The following is a 24,798-nucleotide window of genomic DNA, read 5'->3' on the forward strand; positions in this document are numbered from 1 at the left end:
TCTTTCTTTCCTTTTTCCCCTTCTTTTTTTCCTTTTCCTTCCCACCCTTCTCCCTTTCCTTTCTCCTTATCATGCCTACCTTTATTATTCTCCTGCCTTCTTTTGGCCTACAGTTACCTTCCAGGACTTCCTTTTATTCTTCTTCTTTAAGTCTCTCTCTTTGCTTGCCCTCTCTCTCTGATCTTGATGACTCCAAGACCAATCGCTCAAACCCCTGCACTACCTATCAACCAAAACCAAAATGTTGGCTCAGCCTCTGTTTGTAAACCTCCAGGGAGGGAAACCCACCATCTACATCTTGGATAGATTTAAGTGTTAAGAAATTTTCCTGCTATGTGTCCTAAATTTGCGAAGTGGTAGCTTCCACCCATTTTTCCTGATTCTGAACTCTGGGATCAAGCAGAACCAGGCTAATCCCTCTTCCTTAGGACAGGTTTTCCAATACATGAAGTCATTATCATGTTCCCTTCCGAATCTTCTCTATTCTGAGCTAAGCATCCTCAAATAACTGGTCCCTACCTCACTGTCCTTCTATTCTACTTGATGGAAAATCCCTTCTGAATGTCTAAGATCTCAGAAAGTCAAATCCAGAAAAATAAGCCACCCTTATACAGACAATATTAGTAGACAGAGTGATAAAGATCAGAAAAAAATCAGCTGCATTTTTTTCTATAAAGCATCTATCCCAACAAGGTACAAGAGCTAAGAAAAAAAAAATCTTTAGAATTGAGTAGCTAGTGCCACCCAGTGGCCTGAATTAAAATGATGGCTTGGTAGGTAGAGCTCAGGTTCTCTACTGTAGCAGTTTTCTATAATCTCAGGGCAGGAAGGAAGCTCTACAACCTCCATGACAAGATGAGCCAGCTTCCATTTGACCTCTAATGAGGAAAACTCAAGAACCATCAGGGTAGCCTATTCCAACTTTGGACAGTTCCCCGACATCAAGCCTAAATCAACTTCTTTGCAACCGCTACCCATTAGTTCTGTCCTCTGGTGTAAGACTCAGTCTCTCTTCCTTCAAATGCCTAAAGGAAGGTCTCATGTCATTCACGCTACTTTGGAAAAACTCCAGACAATTTTCCTTAAAGTGTGACACCCACGAGTTAATCCAAGATTCCAACTCCTGATGCAATGGCTTCATCGGGAATTTTCGAATATACTCAGGTCTACTTGCCAGCTATTATTCTTTCTTACTACCATGTTTTTTAAAAACTAGCAAATGGGTATAGTATAACTAGGCAGCAACTTCTCCAAAAACATCTGGGAGTTTTAGTGGCCTACAAGGTTCCAAAAAGACACCAAGAAAGCTAAGTGATTTAACTGCATTAAGATCAATCAATCAAGAACCATTTATTAAGCATCTACTTGGAGCTTGACTTTGTGTTAAGAGCAGAAGAGTGCCTTGATCTAATGGTTTTTTCCCTCAATGTCACATAGGTCTTAAGCATGAAAAGTGGAACTTCATAGTTAGAGTAAGGAAGAATTGAGTTTGAATCTTGCCGCACACATGTGCTAGTTGTATGACCTTAGGCAAGTCATTATTATTGCTTGTATGTTCTGAAGTAGGAATGAAGCTTCTCAAAAGCAAAATAGGACATATAGTTCGAGAACACTTTGGACACCTTAAAGTGGCTTAAGATCACAAAGTCAGTAGCCTCACCAATCTAGAGCTAGAAGGGACCTCATTGGTCATCTTTATTAACTTTTCCATTTCTAGATGAGCAAATGGACCCACAGAGGTCCATAGAATCAACCTGGAGCTATGAAGGATGTTAGAAGTCATAAATATACCAACCTTCCTCTTTCTAAATGAACAATAATGCTCATAGGATCATAGACTTGCAGCCAAAAGAAATTTCCAAGGTCATCTAGTCTAAGCTTTTTTATTTTATAATTGAGAAATCAGAGACAAAAAGATTTAGTGGCTTACCCAAGATCTGTTACTGTTAGGAAGATACTGAAGTAGTATCTAAAGCTGGTTCTGAACTGAGGTTTTCCCTGACTTCAAGTCTAACACCTTAAAAACTTTTCAGTTCATAAAGATGTTAGATTTTGGAGTCAGGAAGACCTTGGCTCAAAACTTTTCACAATACTCATTCGCTTTGTGATCATGGGCAAGTCACTTAACCCTCTATATGGGTTTCCTTATCAATAAACATGGGGGATATAACAATAGTACATCCCTCATCTGGTGAGACCCGAGGGAGATCATGTAGCTCAATTTGCAAATGGTAAAATGACACATAAAGTTCTGTTATTCTTATCACTAACATAGACTGTCCATCTTTTGTTTTTTAGTTCCTGCCAGAGATAACTAGCAATGTCTCACTTGCCTCTTCTCTTTTTCCCTCCAAGTTGGAGAAAAGGAGCCTGTTCGAGGAAAGGAGCAGGGCTGGGCATTATGCAAACTCTGATGAGGAGGAAGAAGATGGCTATGACTCACCGGACATCAAAAGGAGAGGAGCATCTGTGGATGATTTTCTGAAGGGTTCTGAGCTTGGCAAGCAGGTAATTGGAAGCCCATGTAGCTGGCAGTGACCAGTTCTTACTGATTTATTTCTGTATGGTATCAGGGACCTGGTCACTGCCTAGGTGGTTGAATTTTAATATTTACCCCCAAAGTGTCATTTCAGCTAAAGAATTCAGATGCCACCCCACCAAAACCTCTGATAGGAGGTGCTTAATAATACTTATTGAACTGACCTGTAAGGGTAGAGAATTTGGGCATATCTTTTGCGGATAGATCCTTTTCTCACTTATTAGTTGGAATAGTCCAATCATTAACTGAAAGCAGAAATTCTTAGCTCTTTTTTTAATATCATAGACTCCTTAACTATCTAAAAAAGCCTATGGATCCCTTCTAAGAATAATGTTTTTAAATATATAAAATAAAATACCTAGACAATCAGTCAATAAATATTCATTTAGCCTTCACTATGAACTAGGCACCGTGAGAAGTCCTAGAAGTTCTATTTTCCTACAATAAAGGCAAAAGACAGTCATTGATCTCGAGGGGCTCACGTTTTAATGGATTACAAATTAAATGGGTTACATAGGATTGCAAAGGAACAATTAGTTGGCACCATGGTGTAGAGAGCCTCCAATCTGGAGAATCAGTAAGATTCCTCTCCTGAGTTCAAACGTGGTCTCAAACACTAGTGGTCGACCCCGGGCACTTCACTGAACTATGTTTGCCCCAGTTTGCTCATCTGTAAAATGATCTGGACGAGGAATATGGTAAACCACTCTAGTAATCTTGCCAAGAAAGCCCTCAATAGGATTACCATGAGTCAGACATAACGAAGAACAATAACAAGTATTACAAAGGAAAGAAATTATATTAAAATATATCAAAATATTGGGGGGAGAGTTTAGAGACGTCAGCTTAAGAGCCCCTGTCTGAAGGTGAGGTTGTGTGGCTGGAAGATTCAAGTCTAATCCATATCGGCTATGCGACCCTGAGCGAGACATTTACATTCCATTACCCCAAGGAACAGAGACTGTAAATCCCAGAAGCAGGTGCTTATCTAGATCGGCAGAGAAAATTTCCTCAGTGAGTCAAACGGGAGGATGAAATACAAGATTTGGTCCAAAAACCTAAAGGAAAAAGGACAACTGGTCTTGACAATATCACAACTGAAAAGAAGAAAGGGAAGAGAAAGAGGATGAAGAGAAGAAGAAGAATTTATCAAATAGGTTCTTACTATTTTCCTATTTTATACATAAAGGAAACAGGCTATAAAATGAAATTATTTGCCCAAGGCTACGTACCTAATATGGATTTGAACATAGTTCCTCCTCTTCCCAAGTCTGGCTCTCCATCCACTGTGCCACCTGGATACCTTTAATTTACAATTTATTATTGTGTAACCCTGGGGAAGTTGCTCAAACTCTCTGCACCTCAGACAAGGCTGCAGTCTGCTTTTGATTCCAATGTAATCACAGCAAACAAGGGTTCTTTTTTCATTGCATCATGACTTGTTCAGATGTACCTGGACTATCTTATAGCTCTAAATCTTAGCTTATTTGAGGAAAGGAAAGGTTTTGCTCGTGATGTTCTTAAATCAGTGTTTCTTCTCTGAGGTATCACCTCACACCTCTCAGACTGACTAATATGACTAAAAAGGACAATGATCAATGTTGTGGAGGGGGTGGCTAGGTGGCGCAGTGGATAAAGCACTGGCCCTGGAGTCAGGAGTACCTGGGTTCAAATCTGGTCTCAGATACTTAATAATGACCTAGCTGTGTGGCCTTGGGCAAGCCACTTAACCCCATTTGCCTTGCAAAAACTAAAAAAAAAAAATTAAAAAAAAATTATCAGATTGCCTTCTGTGGGGGGGGAGGGAGGGGGGAATTGTAAAATTCAAAAAATGATTTTTGGTAGAAACTACTATTCCCATTTAGACCATAAGCTCCTTGACATCAGGTATTCCCTCTTGCTTCTTTTTGTATCTCTAGTGCTTAGTGTACAACGTATATTTAATAAATGTCTATTGACTAACTGATGGAGAGTAAGGGATTTACCCAGTCATACAAATAATTAGTAATAGAGTCAGGATTCAAACCCAGATCCCCTAACTCTAAATGCTATGGGAAAGTCAGAATGGAAAGGACTTGAGAGGACATTTAATCTAGCCAATATCAGAATCCCTCTACAATATTCCTAGCCAGAGGTAAGCCAGCCCTCAGTGTAAGACTTACTAAGGTGACCCATTCTATTTTTGAGCAGCTCTATTTGCTAGGAAGTTTTCTTTCTAGAAAAACTAAATTTGCCTCCCAAGAGCCTGTTAAAAACTTAAAAAGTAAATCATCTCTTCCATCACAAAGTCCCCAAGCAACAATGGCTTACCAGAGTCAGTTAGATGGCATAATGGATGGACTTAGGATCCTGAAATAAAAAAAGACTTTATTCAAAACCAACCATAAACACTTAATAGCTATGCAACTGGGGAAGATATTTAATCTCTACCTCAGTTTCTTTATCTATTAAAAATTAAGATGATAATAGAACAGTTGTTATGAAGATTAAATGAAATATATGCAAAGTGCTTAGCACAGGTTTCTGGTATATAATAGGAATTTAATAAATGTTTATCCCTTTCCTTTCTTTATTCACAAGATTTCATCATCCTGGAGTGGTTCAATTTACTTAAAATTTTTGAAAATGATAAATATTTTTGATATCTTTCATTTTTATATCAGTCATGTCTGACTTACCCATTGAGTTCTCCCTTATGATAATAGAACATGTTCAAAAACCAATTAATGATGACTATATCTGACAGTAGATAAAGTATTCCACACTTGTCTCCCACCTCAACCCTGAAAGGAGGGGGAGATTAATGTATTTACCTCTTCTCTGGAGCCAGGATTGGTCATAATAATAGCAAAGTATACAGCTTCATTTGGAAGTCATCATGACAGCCATCAATAAGCTACTTGAAATTTGAGGAAAGTCTTTCTTTGATACATGGGAAGCTCTTTGACCTTCCCGTCTCCCTGCCCCTATTCTGCTCACATAGTGGACAGGACTGTGCTGGACATGGGAGATAGGTGATCACCACCAAGCTTGAAGTTTCTAATATTTGATCAGCTTCCATGTAAAAGATATTGGCTGATTCCTCCAGTGGGAAGTTTTTTCTGAGTGGGACGATGGATGGTGTCCAAAGAAAGAACCCTTGGTCATTTTATAGCCAAGTTCTCCTAGACTCTCTCTCTATCTGCTTCAGAATTCAGCTATTCATCTGGGGAAAAGGGGAAAGGAACAAGTAATTATGAAGCAATTATGTAGGCACTGTTCTGAGTACTAAGCTCATATATTTGATCTGACCTCCAAGAGTTATCCATGAAAAGCAAAAGATGTGCAACACAACCCTTCTTACATGTTAGGAAAAGAAAAAAATTTAAATGCACAGAAAAAAATCAAAAAAAAAATCAGTGAGGTGCAGTGTAGCAAGGGGGAAATGACAGGATCTAGATTTGAGAGAGCTGGGTTTGATTTCTGACATTAACACTTGTTTCAATGAATACTCCTCCTTTCTGGTACTTATTTTTCCATCTATAAAATGAAGGTGGAGCAACTAGATAATAGGATCATAGATCCATAGCTGGAAGGGATCTCAGAGACCATGTAATCCAATCCTTTCCTTTTGCAGCAAACTGAGATCCAGAGATTGTGACTTACCCTAGATCCAAAGGTTGTAAGCATCAGAGGCAAGATTAGAACCCGGGTGTTTTTACTCCCCAAGTGTCTGTGCTCTCTCTATTGATGACCTCTAAGTGCCTAACTCTAAATCTAGAGAAACCACAGCACCCTGTCTGAGGGGAGAGGTGCTAGGAGGAAAGCCAAGGTCCCATTTTCAGTGAGTATGCCATTCTCTCAACTCTCACCCTACAGTCACACTATGGTCACGGAGAGGACTATCACACAGAGAGCAGCCGGGGCTCCGACCTGTCTGACATTATGGAAGAGGATGAGGAGGAACTTTATTCCGAAATGCAGCTGGAGGACGGGGCCAGGAGGCGGTCCAGTGGAACCCCACACAACACGCTTAAGGTCAGTGGCCAGGAGCAGTTCTAGCTGAGGCTGGGTCTCTCTATCATTGGGCCATCTCTCCTCTTTTTATCTTTTTTGTCCAATTCAGTCATCCTGGTTCTAGATGACCCCACAAACTGTACGTGTAAAATGCTCAATCTTGAGGCAGCTTCTTTCTTTCTATTGACCTAGCATCAAGAATGGCATGTATATCTCTGCCTCACTTCATCCATAATGCCCCTTTGGGTCATGGGTGAGTCAGGGGGAGAGCCAAGGCAATTCAACCCAGCAGGTATGTCTCAGTCACCTTCTGTGCTAAAGATGCAGTGAGGTGTGATATATAACTTCTTCCCTCTGTGAGCTTTCTTTGTAGTTGGAGAAAAAAGGTGAAGAGATTTGATTATACCATTCTTCTGGGCAAAAATTTTCAATGGCCCCCTATTGCCTATCAAGGATGGTTCAAACTTCTTTCCTTGGAATTCGAGGTTTTCCACAATCTGGTGCTTTACACCCTTCCATTTTTATTTTATATTCCTGATCCCCTCATGCTCTACAATCTATTCTATGTCTCAGCACACACCATATTTCCTCACCTTCATGTACCCTCTTCTCTGACTGAACTGCCTTTCTGCCCTCTCTTTGTCTGCCAGATTCCTACCCATCCTAAAATCTAAGCTCGTGTACCATCTCCTCCATGAAACCTTTCTTGATTTCACCTCTCCAGTGAACAATAAGCTTTCCCTTGGTCCTCACAGAGCATTTTATACCTCATGAATGCAACTGAATGAATTAGAGAGTTCTAAGGATAGGAATGGAAACTGGATCTGTGATTTCAGTAGTATAAGAAATTCCTTCTACCAATGTAGGTCAGCACCTTTTCTGCAACTTTGAATCTCAGAGAGTATCTAGAGCACTGAAAGTAAAATAAGAAATGGGGGGGGGGGACTAGAATGGCATAGTCAAAATGTCAGATGTGAGACTTGAACTCAGGTCTTACATTCTCCAAGACTGATTTTTCTATTCATAATAGAAGAGAAAAGATCCAATGAAAGCCTCAATCTGAGAAGAGGGAACTATGTCCCAAATGAGGTATTTATGGAATGAGGCATCTTTTGAGCCAGGAAATCATATGTTAGGTGAGGGTGAGAGAATAAAGATATAATGTAGAGGCAAGGAACATCTGACCTGGGGGTCCACAAGATCATTTGGTCAGGTGCTTCCATGCCAACTGTACATGGTACTTGAAATTCAATAAATCTAAAAGTTTTTAGGGGTGAATTAATTAAATCTGATCAAATACAGTGGGCTCATTTTTAAGTTGATAATTTTATATGACCCACAAATGATGTTATAAATCTCCAAATGTTCCTTGGCAGAAAAAAAGGTTCCCCTTCCCTGGTATAATGGATTAAGAATTGACCTGGGAGCTAGCTAAAAGGATCTTTGTAATTCTCAATGAGTAACTTGACCTCTGAATATCCCAGTTGACTCTCTAAGACCATCAGTTGTAGAGAAAGGATTGATCAGTATTGACAGAGGTGTTGCCTCCCTATCCTAAGGAAAATTCCTACACTTGTGAAATCATAGATCCATAAAAAAAGAAGCAATAACTTCATAAATGGGAGATGGCCCTTTATCCCTCCTTTCCTTACCTTATCCACATCAGAATAAATAGATCTACTCTCTTTCCTCTTTTCTTGGAGCTACTCTAACCCTATTCCAATAGTTAAGAATATGTCAGTAGTGGGGTAGACTATAGAGAATTTTTGTCCAATTTGTGGAAACTTCATCCTTGTTCTCAGCAAAGCTCAATGAAAGCCCCATTTCTCCTGTGAGACCCTATGAACCATGGTGGAACACTGGTTCATGTAGCTTGAATGGAAGAAACCAAATGCATCATCCCCAAATGACTGTCAAATCAACTATACTTTGAGAGACAGACCTGATTCAGGTTTTTACAGAGTGCCATGACTAGATTCTGAAAACTGTCTCTTCTCATGGCCCATGAACTTTGACTGCCCCATCACTGCCATTTCTGTAGACCTCCCCATGCCTCCTTTATGAGTAGCAATATCAAATCCTGTCCTCAGTTGGCTTCTTACCTCCTACTAGTGATTTCTATTGCTCCAGATTCTCAGAACTAGAAGGGACCTTAGAGGTCAGCAAACTCAGTTTAATTAAACTCAGTTAAGCATTTATTGAGCACCTACTTACTGAGCATCAGGTACTGACTAAAATGGAACAGTCCTGCCTCAAAAGTTACATTATACCAGGAATTCCCCTTGTAACCTCCATGGCAAAAGGTCTCTAGAAGCAAGAATCCACTATTTTATCCTTTGCATTCCAGTGATGATATGGTTGTCCATGACTAAATCCCATGAAAATTAAAATACAAAGCAATGGGAAAAGGAATATCCTACAGTTAGGAGAGGGGAGGTAAGGAGAATTATGAAATTATTTTATATTAAGAACGGTTCTAAAGTAACGAACCCGGTGGCTAAAGTTCAAATCTCATATAGATCTTTTGGGTTTCCCTTTACTGGAGGTCTCCAAGAGGAATTTCAATAATAATAATGGACCAAATTTGGGCAATTGTATTCAAATCTCAACTCTTCTACTTATCTATGTGTCCTTGGTCAAATCACTAAACTTTCTCTGGGTCTCAGCATCTTCATCTGTAAAATGAGGCGATTAAGTAGATGACCTCTAAGGTGCCTTTCCAGCCCTAAATTCTCAATCAGTTTAACAATTCAATCCAACAGCATTTAACAAGCACTGATTATGGGACAGGCATAATACTAGATACTGGGAACACAAAGACATAGATCCAACATCCTTTGTCCTCAAGGAGCTTCCATTCTACTGAGAGAAAGATGATATAGGAGATAGAGTTCCTGTTTAGACTGGTCTAGATGAACTCTAAAGTCCCTCCTAGGTCTAACAATGATGATTCTTCCATCTTCCCACACCCTGTATTGCACCTTCTTTATTGACTGAGCCATGCAATTTGCATTTTCATCCCTGGTGAGCCCTGAAGCTCTTTTAATCAGAGCCTTTTGCAACTCAATGGTACCCCCAGTTTTTCTCAATTTTATACAAATGGCACCTGGTTTTTGATATCCTTCCTGTCCAGCTATTCCATATTCATCTTTTAAGATTCAATTCAGTTGAGCAATGCTGCCTCCCTACTCAACACAGGGTCTCACAATAGTAGTAAAATGCATCAATCTCTAAGGACTTGTAAGCAAAGAAAGGAATTACCACCCTCCAGAGGTGAAATATTGTGGTCCCTCCACAAGAGAAAGTCAATGTAACATTTACTTCCCCTTCTCCCTCCAAATCATACTCAGGTCCCATACATAAAGGTATCCATCCCCCACAATAGTGATATGTGCTCTCCAGTATATGGAGGTACTTTGCATGTTTAACAGACAAATTCATTCTCATTTACTATCTGAGTAACAGCTACATGGAATGTTACCTCCAGCTGCTCCTCTCCGAGTGTGCATCCCTTCTCTCTACCGGGTATGTATTCTGTTCCTCTGGGGTGGCTGGTGTCTAGGAGCAAGATTTGTTTGAGGGCTTGATGGCAGATCAAAGCCCTTAGGCTTCTTGGTTGGGTGAAGTTTTCAGCTTGGGAGTGAAAGAACAGCTGGTGTCATCTTGTCATCAAGATGGGGATCCCCATTCTGGTATGGGGTGCTACCCTGGGAATGCTTCCCCCTAGCAAGTGCCTTTTGCCAATAAGAAATGGTACTATGTAAAGCTTGTCCCAACCAACAGGACATATGGCCATCAACATAGGTAGGCTGAGATGTAAGCCCACATTCTTGGCGGATTCCAAACACACATGGGCCAGGGAAAAGCAGGACAGGCAATGTAATCCCTAGACACAACTCTGTCGTCATGGAAAACACAGAGGAATGATCTGTCTTAGGCATTGAGCTTGGAACTGTTCTTAGCTCTGATCCCCATAGAACCTTCCTTCATCTGACCCCTTTCTAAGGTACCACTTTTGATTTTCTCTCTTTCTCTCTCTCTTTTTTTTTCTGTCTTTTAATGGGCTGCTTTGGCTCCTCTTCTTCAAGCATCAATATGCCTGCTCTCTGTTTGTACTGTGATCTCCTGCCTTCTCTCCAACACTCTCAACATGTCTTTATTTTCAGAGAATCATCCAGAGCCTGCCATTCCCCCTCCACTGAGTAAGCCGCATGCCTTCCGTTTGTCATCATATCTAAAACTAATTCTGTCTTTATTTTTCTTTCCTTCCCTTTTTTTGGCCTCATTTTCTGTTTTCTCGTTCACTTTTTCCTTCTGCACCTATTCTTCTTTTTTGTTCTTTGTTTGGTTTAACATCCCATACTACTTAAGGAGTGCTATGAAAATAGGACCACCACTGATGCAACTTTTTGGGAACAGTCGGAATTTCCCCAACAGACCCACCACAGTAAAAAACTTTTTAGTATCCCAGAAGTAGCTGAAGAGGATGGAGACTATTCTGAGCTGCTGCATAAACAAGGTTTAGGGTTGTCCTATAAAATGAAAGCCCCAGGGCCCAGAGGGCCTAGGTTCCCCAGGTGTTGCATTGAAGACAAGGTTCAACAGGCCACCTGGTTCCCAACCAAGCACAGGTTATCTGGGTTTGCCCACCACTCAGAGGACTCTGCCCCTGAAGATAAGGGTTACAGATTTAGTCGAGCCCTCACCCGAAGCCCGGACAGTGGGCTTGACTGTGGGAGTGAGGAAGAAGAGTCTCGATTTAGCTTCCGAAATGTTCATGGTCATCCATCCCCTCACACTGGCCCCCCCTGCTGCCCAGGCGGCAGCCACTGTACATGCCGGAGAAGCCCAAGGCCCCTTCTAGCCCGTAGGAAAACATTGACCCGGCAGACCAGCATTGAGGAAGACTTTGGAGAGCAGTTTGCCCCCAGTGAGGTCATCAGGAACAATGAGACCACACCTGGCCCCGAGAGAACTAGCCCCAGGAAGAGTCACTACAATGAGCCCATGAAGCCAGAAGACCCTTGCTGTGCCTGGAAGGTCCAGATGAGTGACAGCAGGGCACCTGTCCTGCTTTCAAAATCAGCTCCCAGAGATGGAGAAGGTTCTTTGGTGTGTGAAGTAAAACCTCCCTTCTAACATCCGCTTGCCAATTCAATCGATTTTCTTTCTTTCTTCTTTTGATTTCCTAGTGTTCATCTTTGGGGACTTCCCCCACTGGCTCTCCTTTCATTCTTCATGCATTTTTTTTTAATTTCCTCAGCCTCATCATTTTGCAGGCTTCTTACCATGCTCAAGACCTCCTTACTTTGCTTATAATGATGATTTTCCCACAGAACAAATTACAATAATGGCTGCTTTTATTAAAGGACAACTGAATCTAAATTTTAATTAAGGGTTAGCTGAACTAGAATTATTGGAAAGTTTGGCTTTCTTGGTGCTTTTGTTTCCCTTCCTCAATGCACCCATCACCATTGTTATGACTGCTGCTGATAACAAGATCATTGTGGTTTGGAGTATTTGACTTTAAAACAAAATTGAAGGGAAGAATTCATAAACGAGACTGTGTTTTGCTTCAAGATTGCTGTATCCTTCCTACCACCCATATTCAAGAATTGAATTTTCTATCCTTTGCCAACCTTTGTCCTCAATACCTAAGACAATTTTCTAACCTGTTCCCAGGAGTTTGGTTGCTAGCATTTAAAGAGTAGGTGTTCAATTATAATAATAATAATAATAATAATAACTGACATTTATATAGTACCCTAAAACTTGCAAAGTACTTAATAGACATTATCTCATTTGAGCCTCACTGTTACTCTGTGTGGTATAGATAGTATAGGATATTATTATCTCCATATTACAAGTGAGGAAATAGAAGCTCAGAGAAATTAAGTGATTTCCTAGGATCAGAGACCTAGAGCTGGAAGGAGTTTTGGAGGTCACTGAACTCAAACCCGTCATTTATACATAAGGAAAGAGGCAAAGAGAGGTTAAGCATTATGGTCAAAGTCACATGGTAGGTGTCAGAGGTGGCATTTGAACCTGGCTATTCCTGAGAATAAGTCCAACATTCTATCCACTATACTGAGTTTGTTTGCATACATCTCTAATTTGCACCCTCTTTGCAGATCATCCCCTTCTACATCCTATACCTTGGAATGGAAATGCAGGCAAAGCTTTGAACTGGTTAGCCTGAACCTTCCCCCAACCTCATTCATCCACTCCATCCCACCCTATCCCCAAGCCTGAGTTGGTGCAACCCATTATGTTTCTGCAATTAGACATTAAATATGAGACCATCACCAAGCAAGGATTTTACCGCCAGTCAATGAAGTCTCAAGATTTTAATCTCTCTAGATTCACAATTCCTTTTCCACAGCTTAGAAAGTATAGTATTCAATAAACCCTTCCTTTATTCATCATACACTCTTTTATTCAAATAAGTATCATGTAGCATTATAAATCTTCATCTTTTTCCTTGTAATAATTTAAACTGTAATGTAAATGATCAATGAACTGACCCAGGAGTTTCCCTTAGTTTGCCATAACTCATTGAAGTTTGTTTCAGAGCAGTGTACAGAAAGAGCCAGTCTCAAACAAGGCTGAACATGCCAAGGAAATTCCAGTCTAGATTTTTATAACCCTCATAGAGATAACTCTGCTCCAAGGAGTGCATTTGGAAAATTCTGAATGTTTAAGACTATAGAATGTTAAGTATGGAAGAAACTGTAGAGATGAATTAATCTTTGGATCATAGCTCTACAAATAGAAGAGATTATAGAGGTCATTGTCTCCTATCTCATTAGAAAAAGAGAGGAAATTGAGGACCAGAGAAAGGTAGGGACTTGCTATAAGGTCTTATACTTAGTTAATGGCAGAGATGGGACTGGAACCTGGGTGTCCTACCTTCTAGTTCAGGACTCTTTCTAATATTCAACACTGCCTGGGTAAAAAGAGATGACACCCATTGAAATACATTATTTGGCTACACGTAGTAACAACTCATATGGCACCTTAGGAATCAAACTATAGAAGGAAGACCCCCATTGTCTTTAAAGGAATGAGAAATTATATTTTATTCTGCCAGAATATAAGCCTTGGCAACTTTTGTTCAAATTCTTTATGGACAGCAACTGCAGACCCAAAACATGGCACCCAAGTGAATCATTTTGTGCAACATGACCAAACATGACTTGATTGGAGCTTGACTTTGGTCTGCTTCTCTTCCAGGTTCTTCAGCTAACCTTTCAGTTAAAAGCTAAGTTTAGTTGCCTTTAGAGCTTCTGCTCCCCAACCGAAATAACTTTGCAAATGTCCTTGAGCTTAGTGATGGTGAAACTTGTGACTCTGTTGTGTTGTTTTGTCTTCAGCTTTTAGGAAATCCAGCCTCTGCCGGACGGACTGATAGGGTGGATCACCCGGGTCGAAGGTTATCACATGGCAGTGCTGGACCTCAGAGGCCCCGGCCAATGATGGTCCCTTCCATTGGTCAGTTGGCCTGATTGGTACATTTCTGTTCTTTACAAGTACAGAGTGAATTCTTAGTCCTTAATATATTACATATGTGTGTTTTTGTTTATATGTATATATATATATATATGTATTTGTGTTTACATACATTTATTAATATGAAAGAATAGTATTAAAAGCTAAAATAGAGAAAATTCTTACTAATCCAGTAAGTCAAGAAGAACAATCCAATTCAATCTAAGAAGTATAATTTATGTTCCAACTATGTGCCAAACACAGTACTGGGCACTAGAGATACAAAGACGATATGTTCCCAAGGAGTTAACATTCTGAGGGAATGCAACAGATGGAAACAGATGAGTATGTACATGATAACTTGAGGGGGGAAGAGGGCATTAATACCCAGAGGAACCAGGAAAAGTTTACTATGGGAAGTGTTCCTCTTTTAACAGAGCTACTATTTAGCACCCATATGTGACCAATCTGAATTTCTCTTCCTCTCTATCCATGGCTCATCCTAGGATGAGTCCTGCTAAGAAAATGACAGGAAAAGGAAGAGATAATGAAATCCCCAAAATAGTTCATTAATCCTTGGATCACTGAGAGACAATATGAAAATCGGGGTGCGAGCAAAATTGATCAAGGGGATACAAACAAATGGTACTGCTGAGAACAAAAAGTGATTACTGGGAGAAGATGACATATTAAAATGTTGGTTGATAAAATTTAGATCCATGGTGAAGAGAATGACTTTTCAAGGCATGGATACAGGAATCTGAAATTGGTGTTCCCCTCCATTCACCCACCTAGCCATCCTTCCATTCGTTGATCATCTTCCAACTTTCTGTTTCCATTCTCTTAACTACTTTTTGGAATTCAGCAAGTTGAGCCAAAGTTATCCTTTCATCTGTTCCACTGGATCCATTGAATTAAAAAGAGCCTGTGGGCAAATGTCCGAGGACACATTGGAGCAGTTTCATTTTTCTATTGTTGGAATAAATCAGGATCAGACAGTTTTGTTCTAGCCAAAAAAAGAAAAAAGAAAAAAAAAGAAAAGAAAGCAAAAAGAAAAGAAAGAAATTCCAAAAAGTATCATGCACAAGATAATGGAACCTAGTTACTGAGCAAAGTTGTTGGGTTTTTTAAAGCATGCACAAACACACGTGTGCATGCACGTATACACATACAAACTTGCACAACTTCTCTCACGCTCAAACTGTAATCATAGCAGGACTGCAAATAGACTACAAAGATAAAAATAAAGAAAATAACCAGAAACAAATACCCTGTTTTTCTAATAGAAAGTTCAGAGAAACAACACCATTTGAGCATCAGATGATGGACCACTTAAAAATTCTACCCTGAAATGCTAATGGGGCAATGAATTCCATTTCCAGGTTTTCCTTTCACCTGCATAATTATAACTGAATTCCTCCAGTTACTCTAAAATAGCCCAGTATAACTGGGCTTGACTGCCTCATTCTAGTTTTCAAGATCTCTGACAGTATGATTTTGATGGAATAGCTGGAGGATTTTTTTAAAAGCATGATAATGTTTTAAGTGATATGAAAAGTCCTAGGCAGCCCATGTCCTTCAAAGCATCTTTAGCAATCACAAGCATTGAAAATCAGCTTGAACAAATAGAAAGAACTTGGCAAGGTTCCTAACTTGTTCCATAATGATTTATAAAATATTCATAATCTCAACTAGCTTCACTTGTCAAATCTACATTCATTCCATATGGAAGTTTCTCTATGTTGGCTACAAATTTTGATTTGTTTTTAAAAGAGATTATATTTAGTGTCATGACTCAAGGATTTATCTTCCAACTATTAATGAAGGCAGGAAACAAAGCAAGAGGAGTGGAAAGAGGAAAAGGAAGGAGAGAAAGGGGAAAAAGAAAGAAGAAAATAAAAACAGGCAAGTGAAAGAACAGAAGAAAGGAAATGAAGGAAGGAGAGAGGAAGGCAGAAAGAAGAAAGAATAGAAAAAAAGGGAAAAAAGAAAATAAGGAGAGGGAAGGATGATGGAAAGAGAGAGTGACACAGAGAAAAAAATGAAGGAAAGAAAGGAGGATGTCAAGCAGGAAGGAAAGAGAAGGAAAGGAAACCAAAAATGAAGGGAGTGAAAAGAAAACAAGTAGGCAGATAATCTGGCAGGTGAGTTAATCTCTTCATTTAATCAACTGACCAACAAGCATTTATTTAGTGCCAGATACCTTTAGACACTGCTGAACAAAGAAAAAAAAATTAGTTCAATCTCTGCCCTCAGGGAGTTTATACTCTATTGTGCAAGAAAGTATGTACATAAATAGATCTAAAGTGATTAAAGCTTAAACTTGTTCTAAGACTTTTGGAATCTCATATACATTCAAGATGTGCACAAAATAAATATGTTAATTTTGGCAAGAAGTCACCAGCAACTAGGGAGATCTGGAAAGCCCTCTTGCAAAAGGCAATACTGGAGCTGAACTTGGTGGAAGTGAGTGAGAGTGCCTTCTGTGAATGGGTCACATCCAGGGCAAAGAAATAGGCATGTGTGAAAAACAGCATGAAAGCCAATGTGTCTAGACCATTGAGTTCATAAAAGAGAGTTACTACTGGGAAAGTAGGAAGGAGCCAACTTTTGAAGAGTGTTAAATATCCAACAGAGGAATTTATATTTGACTCGAAAGAAAATAGAAAACCAATGTAGTTAATTGACCAAGGGAGTGATATAATCAGATCTATGCTTTAGAAGAATCCTTTTTGGCAGCTATGTGAAAGATGAATCACTGAAGGGAAAGATGAAGTAAACAGATAAATTAGGAGGATATGGCAATCACACTCCCAGGTGAGAGGGGATGAAGACTTAAATTAAGATGGTGACCGTGTGAGTAGAGAAGGGGACAGATATGAGTGCTATTGCTGAGATAAATTCAATAAGAGTTGGCAATCGATATATGTTAGAGTGAGGGGGAATGAGGTCACATCTAATGATGACTCCCGAGATGTAAAGCTAGGCAACCAGAAGGATAGTAATATCCTCATTTGGGGAAAGGGTGGTTTTTGAAGAGAAAATAATGAGATTACTCTGAACATGTTGAGTTGGAGATATCTTCAGAACTACAGTAGAAAAATATCTAATAGACATTTGGCAGTGGAGGTCTGGAGAGCAAGAGGAAAGCTGAGGTCAAATATCTAGATCTTGTCATCATCTGCAAAGAGATTCTAATTAAAGCCATGGTTGCTGATGAAGTCACCAAGTAATCCTACAGGTGTCTGCTATCATCATGTTTGATCTCTGAGTTCCAAAGATTTTGGTAACAGACCAAGAAATGAGGAAGGTAGGAATGATTCAGTATAAGACAAGACTTCAACAAAATCGGGAGCTAGTTTATTTGGAGAGAGTACTGAATGTGGAGTCAAAAGAGACTGGAGACTAAGAGAGAATGTTAAAAAGAGAAGAGAAGAAAACCTGAAAAGAGATATAAGATATCTCTAGAATTCAATAGATGGTGACCCAGCTATGAAGATATATAGGAGATGTCAGGTAGGAGGAGACCCAAGAAGAAGCAATGCCATGAAAAAAAAAAAGAAAGAAAGACTATCCATCAAGAAATATGGACAGAGGGGGCAGCTAGGTGGTACAGTGGATAGAGCATCAGCCCTGGAGTCAGGAGTACCTGAGTTCAAATCCGGCCTCAGACACTTAATAATTACCTAGCCGTGTGGCCTTGGGCAAGTCACTTAACCCCATTTGCCTTGCAAAAAACTAAAAAAAAATTAAATATGGACAGAAAAAAAGACATAAAAACAGGAGATCAAGAAAATAATGAAAACTTTAGAGAGAGCAGCTTTAATTAAGAAAGTCAGAACCTAAGCTGCAAAGGATTAAGACATAATTAAGAGGAAGTGGAGGCAATGAAAATAGAAAGTTTAGTCTAGAAGACTGACTGGGAAAAGGTGAGATTTCATATAATTGTATAAGGAGATCCCAGAATCAAACAAGGGTTGACCCTACCATGTCAAGTCCATTTAAGGTAACAAATATATACCAAGCACTGCAGCTGGTATTGGAGATACAAAGACAAAACACAATCCCTGCTCTCAAGGGGCTCACAGGCTAATGGGAGAAACAACAAACAACTATGTCCAAAAAGAAATTGAGTCATTTTTCAGTTGTGTCCAATTCTTCATGATCCAGTTTGGCAAAGATACTAGAGTGGTTTGCCATTTTCTTCTCCAGCTCATTTTACAGATGAGAAAATTGAGGCTAACAGAATTAAGTGACTTGTCCAGGGTCACATGATTAGTTTTCCTGGATGCCCACAAGATATACAGAGAATAAAGTGAGGTAATCTAAGAGAGAAGGCACTAACATTAAGGGAGATCATGAAAAACTATTTGTAGAAAATGAGATTGTGACTGGTACCTGAAGGAAACCAGAAATGAGCAGAAAGAGTATTCCAGATGTGGGGAATCAGTCAACAAAAATTCAGAGTTGAGAGATGGGGTGTATTGCTAGAGGAACAGAAAGGAGGATAGTGTCACTAGATTATAGTTTAGAAAGAGGAGGAAAATGTAAGAAGACAAGAAATATGAAGGGGGCAGGTTATGAAGGCTTTAAAGACAACATATAATTTTCTATTTGATACCAGAGGTGTTAGGAGGCACCAAAGGATATTGAATGGAGACTGGGGTTGACCTCAGAATAACAGATAAGTAAGTCTTCCTGACTCTTTGTGCTTTAGGAAGACCACTCTATTAGTCAAATTAAGGGTGTCTAGAATGTGAAGAGACAAGGCAGGGAGACCCACCAGCAGGTTATGAAAATAGTCCAGGTTAGAGATGATGAGGCCTTATACCAAGGGGACAGTACAGTCAAAAGAGAGAAAAGGCATACATAAAGGAAGTTGTGAAAGTAAAATCAATGGCATCAGATATACCTATGTATTTCTTCTTGAGAACCTCTACTGAATTTGCTTTCTGAGTTTCCCTTTAGTCAAGATGTTAGAAGGGTAAAATGAATTATTGCTAGCTGAACTACTTAACAAATTCATGTAGTCTGTATTTCTTTATTGATATGGTGGGAATAAATTCTAATGACCTAAGCTTAAGAATGTAAAATCTGCTGAATTAAAACTTCTGGAATATAGAGCCATAAAGTCAATGACCATTAGAACAAGGAGGTACCTTAAAGCCCTTAGTTTTAGAGAGAAGGAAATTGAACCCCACAAATTGTAGGCTTGGGTTTTGCTCATGATCCCAGTGGAGATCAGAGCAGAACCATTGTAGAACTGAGTTTTTACTCCAAAGCTAAAAGTCCTATGCAGTTCTATTCATTGTATGTGAATACATCTCTATATCTGTTCCTACCTAGCAGTTTACCTGAGAGGGCTTGGAAAAGTCAAGAAGTTTCCCTTTGATTGCCAGAAAAAAAAAAAGACAGGGAAGGAGATGTAGCAGAATGATTGCTGGATTATAAATCTGAGGACCTGGGTTTGAATCCTTTACCATTTATTTATCTGTGTGACTTCAAGAATGCCATCTAACCTTTCCCTCCCCCAAACCTCAGTTTCCTCATCTGTAAAATGAAGGTGTTAGAGCAAATGACATCAAAGTTCCCTTTTATCTTAGCTCTATATCTAGGAACCAAAGGAATCAGTGCTATCAAATGAGATCAGATATGTGGAGTTTGGGGGGCAGCTAGATGTTGTAATGGATAGAGCACTGGCCCTGGAGTCAGGAGGATCTGAGTTTAAATCCAGCCTCAGAATTTAATAATTACCTGGATGTGTGACCTTGGGCAAGTCACTTAGCACCACTGCCTTGCCAAAAAAAAACCCAGATATTTGGAGTTTTTGTCCATGACTTGTAAATGTAAGCCACCATGTAAATGTAAACCAAATATAAGTTCAAGGCAGTACACCTATCTTTTTTTTTAATAGGCTGCTTGATAAATTCTAGAAAAAATAGAGTATCTGATACTGAGAACTTTCTAGTAGCTCATTTTGAGAACTCTCTCTGAAGTTAGACTCAGAAAAACATCCCAAAACACTTCAAGAATACAACTTGGGAACTGGGAAGATGGAAATCCTACAGGTGTGTGCTATCACCATGAGTTCCAGAGAATTTGGTAACAGACCAAGAAATGAGGAAGGTAGGAATGATTCAATATAAGACCAGACTTCATTTGGAGAGAGTACAGAATCTGGTGTCAAAAGACTTGATTACCTGTTTGACCATGAGAAAAATCACTAAGCTTTCATTGGCCTCTGCTTCCTTCTCATTAAATTGAGAATAATCTTATGATCTTTTGGGAAATTTCCAAACAGAAAAAGAGACCCAAAGAAATTATTAGATTCTACCAGTTAAATGTTCGATCATTTCAATCATGTCATTTCTTCATGATTCTATTTTGGAATTCTCTTGGGAAAGATACTGAAGTAGTTTCCTATTTCCTCTTCTAGCTCATTTTACAGATGGGGAAACTGGAAAACAGGATTAAGGGACTTGCCCAGAGTCATACACCTAGTAAGAGTCGAGTCAGATTGTGCCCAGGAAAATAAGTCTTCCTGACTTCAAGACTGTGCTCTCTTCATTATGGTGCTCCCAAGCTGCCCAACCAGTTAAATAGACCAATGGAATTATTGATGTGATATTTTCCTTATAATAAATAAGGTGAAAGTGAGAAAAAAAACACCAAAATATTTACCAGATTGCACAGAAGCCTGGTCTTACTTCCTAAAGGTTAATTCAAAGCCCACTCAAAAAAGTCTTTAAATAAATACTATGAGGAATTCCTGAGCATTAAAACAAAAAAGATCCTTTTACAATTTCCCAGATAGTATGTCCAGCACTATGGCCTGATGGAGAGAGTGAATGTTGGACTTAATGTCAGAAAGACCTGGGCTCAATACCACCTCCGACATTGGTTGGATAATCCTGGATAATCTTTGTCCCTCTGATCTTGATTCAACTGTCCAAGATTCTGGGTAATAGAAAGGCTAACGTGGGCTCATAGAGAGAACTCTCATAATGAAATATCTTTAGAGATGGAAAAGATCAATTAGTTCAACTCTTTCATTTTACAGATGAAGTCCAGCAAGGTGAGGCAACTTACTCTCTTGCAAGGGAAGTAGTATAAAGTATATTAGAACACAAATACTCTGTTAGCAAATTTGATGCTGCTTCCATTTCAAAGTGACAAAAATCCTTGAAAAAAAAAAAGAATCAATGCTTGGAAATAGTGCCTGTATCAAAGGGTTTCTGGGTACAATGTTGAAAGATTATCATCAGGAAGTACCTAATTAATTGTATTTGGAGGTTTTTTCTTAGAATCCTCAATTCTTTAAAATTAGTTTTATCAAATCAAAGGACTTATCATCTTAATCCAATTCTCCAAAGAGGAGTAAAAAGCATCAAATTCAGGATAAGAATCTGCTTCAAAGATCCACCTTCTTTCTTCTCCCACCCCACACCCCATCACCTCAGTTACAACTTGTCCTCATTCCTGAATCAGATGAAATCAGTGAAGGCTGACCTTTTAAAAAGGAGACCTTCATCTCCATGGTCCTCCCGTGCCAAAAGAGGCTTTGTTTAATAGACCATTCCCTTTTTCTCCATAGAAATTACAATGGACAGTAACAATGAAGGCGGTCGGTCTCGGTCAGGTAGTGAGGGAAATATTCCCTCTGTAAAAGAAGAACCTTATTGTCGCGGCATGGGTGGACACAGAATGCGGCCTCTGCATCGTGCCATGACCCCTGATCTTAGACACGGTATGCCAGAACTTCTTCCTCCTTTATCACAAAGACGCATCTTCCAACTGCGTGTTAATCAAACTCCGTGTCTGTGACAAGCTTGTATGTCAGGGCCCGACAGGAGGCCAAGGGGGTATCATTGAAGGTAAGTTTCTGGGGCTCAGTCCAGCCAAATCCCCAAGAGAAAAATGGGGAAAAAAGCCTCAAGTTCCTCACTCCAGTAAACTTTCACATAATGATTTTTTTTAAAAACTAGGAACACTTCATTGCATGAACCTCTGTAAAGTTGTTCAGTCTTTCTCCATAGCTGTTTGACACTCATAAATACACAGCAGAGTATCTCCTGAGCATAGTACAGAGTGTATATATATATATATATATATATATATATATATATATATATATATATATATATATATAGTATATTTTTAGGTAGTAAATAAATGTTTATCAGTGCACATAATATGGATTTCTTAAGCAAAATATTGACATTCTAGCAAGAAACTAAAAATATACAGAAGTACTGATAAGCCCATTTTTTGCCCAGTCTGAGTTTTCCCATCCAATTGAATCATACCTTATGTACCCATTTATAAACTCAACAAAATTAGCGAATCAGCAAGTATTTTTTAATTGTCTCTTATGAGCTAGGCATTATGCTGGTGTTGGACATGCAGAATCAAAAGTTAAAAACAAACAAATAAACAAAAAAAACCCCAAACTTCATAATTCCTACCAAATTCCTTCCCTTGGAAGCTGATCATTTTACCAGACGACATAATGCCTATAGACATAGCAAAATGCTATCCAATGAAAACAAACATATTAAGTTACCAAATTTGAGTTTTTACACCAAGAGATCCCCAGCCTCAATTCAATAATAGGCCAGAACCAAAAAAAAAGTCAAAAGTTATATTTCTTAGCATGTAATTTTTAACAAATCATCAAAATTTTGTGATTTACCTAAAAAATTTTTAAGAATTTAAATGGTAGAAGTATTCAAATCAGAATACATGAATTCATTAAAGAAATTACATTTTTTATTGAATGAATTTGGGGATTGTACTTTTAATATCATTCATTCATATTTAGCATCTATATAGCCCCAGAAGACAATTACAGAAAGACAATGTAATCTGGTGGGAGTAGAGAAGTGGGGACCAGAGGAGTTTTCATGGAGGAAGTGGTCTTTGGAGGATGCCAGAAAGGGAGTTGAACATTCAACCTTTGGAAGAAGATTGCTGCCTTTAGGAAAAATAATACAAGCACTGTGGTTGCTGTCCTCATTTTCTCACTTCTCTTACATGTCTTCTTCTCCCCTGCTTCTGTGTGTGTATGTGCATGTGTGTGTTGGTACTAAACTGGTCTGTCCTTCCAACCTCCTCACTCCCGAATTTTCCCATTTGCCTTCCTCCCTCTGCTGTGAACCTTTGAACAAGGAGAATATTTAGCTTACATCAATCATCTCCCATCGAACCACTACTGTGTATATGTAGCTATATAGCTATACATATAATGTCATTCAGTATATATGTATCTATATGCATACATGTGCATTATTTCAGTTTTCCAACCAAAAACAAACAGGTAACTAGTAAAAAAAATTCCAACTTATATTTGCTCAAACGGTTGAAATATTGGTTGTGATGGCAAATATTCATAACAGATTGCCATTTATTTTTAGACAAATAATATTGCCTACTGCCTCAGAAATAATGAATGAATACTTATTTGCATGTAGCATAGTGAATAGAGCATGACCTCAGAGCCAAGAAGTTCAAATCTTCCCTTTTGCCCATGTTAGCTGTGTGACTTTGAGCAAGACATTACTTATATGACTCAGTGATCTAGAATCTAGAAAATTCTCTAAAGACAAATTACAGAAAAGGTACTTATTTTATGAAATGCAGGTGGGGGGAGGGTTCCCTATGCCATTGAAATCATTGATCCAGTCCCCATTTCTAATTAATTACTTAAATATTTTAGCTATTTAAAACATTAATATTCATTATCTCATACTCCAATGGTTCTATGATCTCTTTAATGTGGGAACTGTCCCCCTGGTCATGCAGATTACAATCCAGCCAGCCAATGCCTGCCTGTCCTATGTGGTTTTTACTCATATGCTCCCAAGAACACACTAAAACAAATAAGACCCTAGGGGAAATGTTGGTTAATCAAATGAAACATGGACTATGCTGTGATTTTGACCTTTGTATTACAAAAGGCAAGGCCGTCAATTTGGGAAATGGATTTCTCCTATCCAAGATTTCTAAACCAAGAGGATCCACCCAAAGAGACATACAACTTCCCTTTTCTCCTATGACATGTTGGATAACACAAGAAAGAAGAATGATAACCATTTCCTATTTTTTTATGCCTAGTCCATTGAATGTCTTCTAGCTCAAGGTGGATTTGGGGGTGGGTTTATATGCACTCATTCTTGATTAAATTAATTTCTATATATGCAAGAAAAGGCAAACAAAATAGTGTTCAACAAGGTTTCTAGATGAAATTTGATTTGAAATCATAATTCCTACCAAAACAGAGAATTTCTCAATTCCGCCAAGGGATGGATTTGATAAGAACCACCAAGTTCTATGTTTCTTTATATTATACTTCTAGATGGGTACTGCAGTCGGGATCGCCTGTCTCCAGACCTGTATGAGGAATCTGAAACAGATCCCGGCGCTGAGGACCTTTCGGTCCGAATATTTGTCGCTCTCTTTGACTACGATCCACATACGATGTCTCCCAATCCTGATGGGGCAGAAGAAGAGTTACCATTTAAGGAAGGACAGATTATTAAGGTGCAAGGGGATGGAATACCACCACCACCCCCTCTATCCCACCCACCCCCATGCTTGAAGTTTTCCTTTTTCTCTCCAATGGGAGAACTGGTCAACCTGGTGTTTTCCAAAGGAACCGTGATAGCTGTAATATTAACTGAACCCAATGATTAATCAGCTTCCAACTTTAAACACATTTGGTACTTAGATTAAACGAATGATTCCAAATGCCATTAACAAGGCAATATAAGAATTTG

General features: G+C 39.0%; 1 protein-coding gene across 4 annotated transcripts in view; it reads left to right on the top strand.

Moving 5' to 3' along the window:
• RIMBP2 (RIMS binding protein 2) overlaps window positions 1–24,798 on the top strand; it is a 535,198-nt gene that overhangs the window by 493,782 nt on the left and 16,618 nt on the right. For 3 of the 4 annotated variants that reach the window (XM_074205261.1, XM_074205263.1, XM_074205264.1), the window contains 5 exons: window positions 2,356–2,508; window positions 6,398–6,556; window positions 13,909–14,026; window positions 21,618–21,770; window positions 24,378–24,562. In XM_074205261.1, the coding sequence (XP_074061362.1) occupies window positions 2,356–2,508; window positions 6,398–6,556; window positions 13,909–14,026; window positions 21,618–21,770; window positions 24,378–24,562 (768 nt within the window). Of the gene's footprint in view, window positions 1–2,355; window positions 2,509–6,397; window positions 6,557–10,906; window positions 11,648–13,908; window positions 14,027–21,617; window positions 21,771–24,377; window positions 24,563–24,798 lie in introns of all 4 variants that reach the window. The other variant, XM_074205265.1, reaches the window with a different exon arrangement.

Source organism: Macrotis lagotis, chromosome X (genome assembly GCF_037893015.1).
Source record: "Macrotis lagotis isolate mMagLag1 chromosome X, bilby.v1.9.chrom.fasta, whole genome shotgun sequence".
In the NCBI taxonomy this organism is placed as follows: domain Eukaryota; kingdom Metazoa; phylum Chordata; class Mammalia; order Peramelemorphia; family Peramelidae; genus Macrotis; species Macrotis lagotis.